At 38.7% G+C, this 2,821-nt stretch overlaps 1 protein-coding gene across 1 annotated transcript in view; it reads left to right on the forward strand.

Moving 5' to 3' along the window:
* The window catches only part of LOC111410504 (lysM domain-containing GPI-anchored protein 2-like), a 3,831-nt gene extending 1,010 nt beyond the window's left edge, over positions 1-2,821 (forward strand). Inside the window, exons 2-5 of the mRNA XM_023040868.1 lie at positions 10-746; positions 2,144-2,264; positions 2,388-2,566; positions 2,702-2,821. Of these exons, the coding sequence (XP_022896636.1) occupies positions 98-746; positions 2,144-2,264; positions 2,388-2,566; positions 2,702-2,802 (1,050 nt within the window). The 5' untranslated portion in view covers positions 10-97 and the 3' untranslated portion in view covers positions 2,803-2,821. The remainder of the gene's footprint in view (positions 1-9; positions 747-2,143; positions 2,265-2,387; positions 2,567-2,701) is intronic.

Genomic DNA, 2,821 nt, shown 5'->3' on the forward strand with positions numbered 1-2,821 from the left:
TAAAAAAGGGTCTTCAATCCACCATAACTTCCCACGACTCCTTTCTTATTGCACTGAAACTGTTCTCAACTTTTGTCTAATTCCATTAGCACTCAAAATGGCCATCTTCAGAAGCCTAATTTCTACTCTACTGTTGATAGCCATTTCCTCGACCTTTACCTTTGCTCAGCCATTTCGGTGCACCTCCCCAGGCGCCAAATGCGACGGTTTAGTAGACTATGTCTCTCCCAACCAGACCACTCTTTACGCCATCAAGACCCTTTTCCAAGTCAAGAACCTTCGCTCAATTCTTGGCGCCAACAACCTCCCCCTCGACACCCCGGCAAATACTACCGTTGCCGCCAAGCAGACGATCAAGATTCCTTTCCCTTGCATATGCAGAAAAAACACCGGAATATCCAACAGGCGCCCATATTACACGGTGATTCCCGACGACGGCCTCTACCACATCGCCGCCGAAGTGTTTGCCGGCCTCGTTACCTTCCCACAAATTCAGGAAGTAAATAATATAAGCAATCCCAACTTGATTTTGGAGGGCCAGAAGCTGTGGATTCCGCTGCCTTGCAGCTGCGACGATGTCGACGGTCAGAAGGTAGTGCACTATGGATATGTGGTGCCGGCCGGGAGCTCCGTGGGGGGAATTGCCCAGCAGTTTAACACATCCCAGGACACACTTTTGAGGCTCAACAATTTGACTAGTCCCAAAGATCTCGATGCTGGTGCTGTTCTTGATGTTCCACTTAGAGGTATATTCTCTTTTATTTTTACCGTTTTCTTTTTCTGGTTTAGATGGATAATTAATTATATTAGACAGTCGCATAATTTGTTAAGAGTTACGAATAATCTTGCAATACCGTGAGACATATGGCACCGACAATTACAGGGAACATTTGACTGAATTCGTCACATGTACTTTATCCCCTATTAGTTTTGGTTTCCTAGTTTTGAAGCTGCAATCTTATCTTATTGAACTACAAAATAATTATTAGAAGATCGGAGAGAAGGTCCCTACCCATTAAATTGTGCAAACGGGTTGGCCTTTTACTTCTGTAGGACCTTGGTGCCTCTATAAAGAATATGGAAAAGCAAAAAAGAAAAAATATATATAAGTGCTGCAAACTTTTGAAAGTTTCAACTTTAGTGTACGTAGAAAATGAGAATTGTGAGGGCAGCTGGCTTTCAATTGACTAATAAGTTGGTGGCTGCTAAGTGCTAATATAGGGTGTGTTTGTCACCTATTATTTGGGGAGAATGTATTATGGAAAAGTGATTGATGTTGAAATTTGTGGTTAAAAAAAGAAGGAAAATGTTTTAATTTACGTGTAATATTATTTTAATAAAGAATGTTTGGTTAAAAATGAGTACTATAGGAAAAATAATGGGAAAGAATGGGAGAAAATGAATGACAAACAGGGGCTATAAGAGAACTGGAAAAAGGGCTATATTTCATTCATTCTAAGGTATACATTTATCCGCTGATACGATGCAAATGGCCATTAATTGTGGACCTTGAACAGTATATATAAATATGCTATACAAGAATTAGCCAGAAGATAATGTGGCATCATTTGGTTGACTTGGAAAAACTTGTGCCTTTTAACAGCGGCAACTCGCACTGTTTGTTTTTTAATCTTTGCTGATCATACAACTCTGGACTTTAGAGTCTAGTTTGATGATTCTACAACTAATTATCTTGTATTGGACTTCAAAATTACAAAGCTTTTGATGATGATTCAGAAACTTCTATTTGACCAGAAAGAGTGTATCAATACAATTATTCTCTGTCAGGAAAATGCTTATTTCTAAATACATTTTTTAATATTAAAGAGGCTGTAACAGTGTCCAGCACTAGATGTTGGCGCACCTGTTAAATCGTGTAAGAAGTTTAGCCTGGTGCTATGTAATTGATCGTCGTCAGACCCAATATAAGCTAGATGGTAATTCACTCTTTTAATTCCTGGAAACATCCATCTCACAGATGTCTTGAACACCTCTTCTTTGATTTTATACATTTCTTTTTGAATCCTGAAAACAGCCGTGCCATTGATGTCTCAAATGCACGTCTCTTCTTTGTTTTTGTTTTTAAACTTTCATTTTGATGACGTCAAGTTTCTTTTTCCAATGGCTTTGTCTTTTTCAACAGCTTGTTCTTCAGTAATAAGTAATAATTCACTGGACTACCCTCTACTTGTCCCCAATGGCACATATGTCTTCACTGCCAATAATTGCGTAAGGTGCAGTTGTGATGCTGCAAATAATTGGATGTAAGTGTATATGAGATAGAACTATTTCTCCTTCCAATCCCTTTGCAGCGGCATATCTAATGAACCTGATTTTTTTATTATTTTCTTCTTTCCTTTACTTCCGTCTCTTGGCTTATTCCTCAGGTTACAATGTGAATCATCCCTGATTAACTCGTCATGTTCTGCTGTCCAATGTGATGGTCCAGAAAATTTGTCTCTTGGAAACTCCTCATCCTCAGGTTGTAATCACACAACATGTACCTACGCTGGTTACAACCGCCAAGAAATTCTCACTGCTATTAATGTGCAGTCTACTTGCGCAGGTAGGTTTTAGTATTGTCACCGTTGGTTTTTTCTAAGAATATATTGTTTTGAAATTAATTTGATGCATCTCAAAACTTTAATATTGTATTTCCAAGTTGCAGTTACTAATCCAAAAATTGTAACGTTGGCTACAGCTTATAACAACTCATCTGCGATCAGCTTGCAAGGTTTAAGGTGGAACTTCCTTCGCATATTCATCCACATCTTGTTGATCTGCCTTCCTTTTCTCAAATGAGATTAGTCAGTATCTGTTA

This window comes from Olea europaea, chromosome 15 (genome assembly GCF_002742605.1).
Source record: "Olea europaea var. sylvestris chromosome 15, O_europaea_v1, whole genome shotgun sequence".
Lineage (NCBI taxonomy): Eukaryota > Viridiplantae > Streptophyta > Magnoliopsida > Lamiales > Oleaceae > Olea > Olea europaea.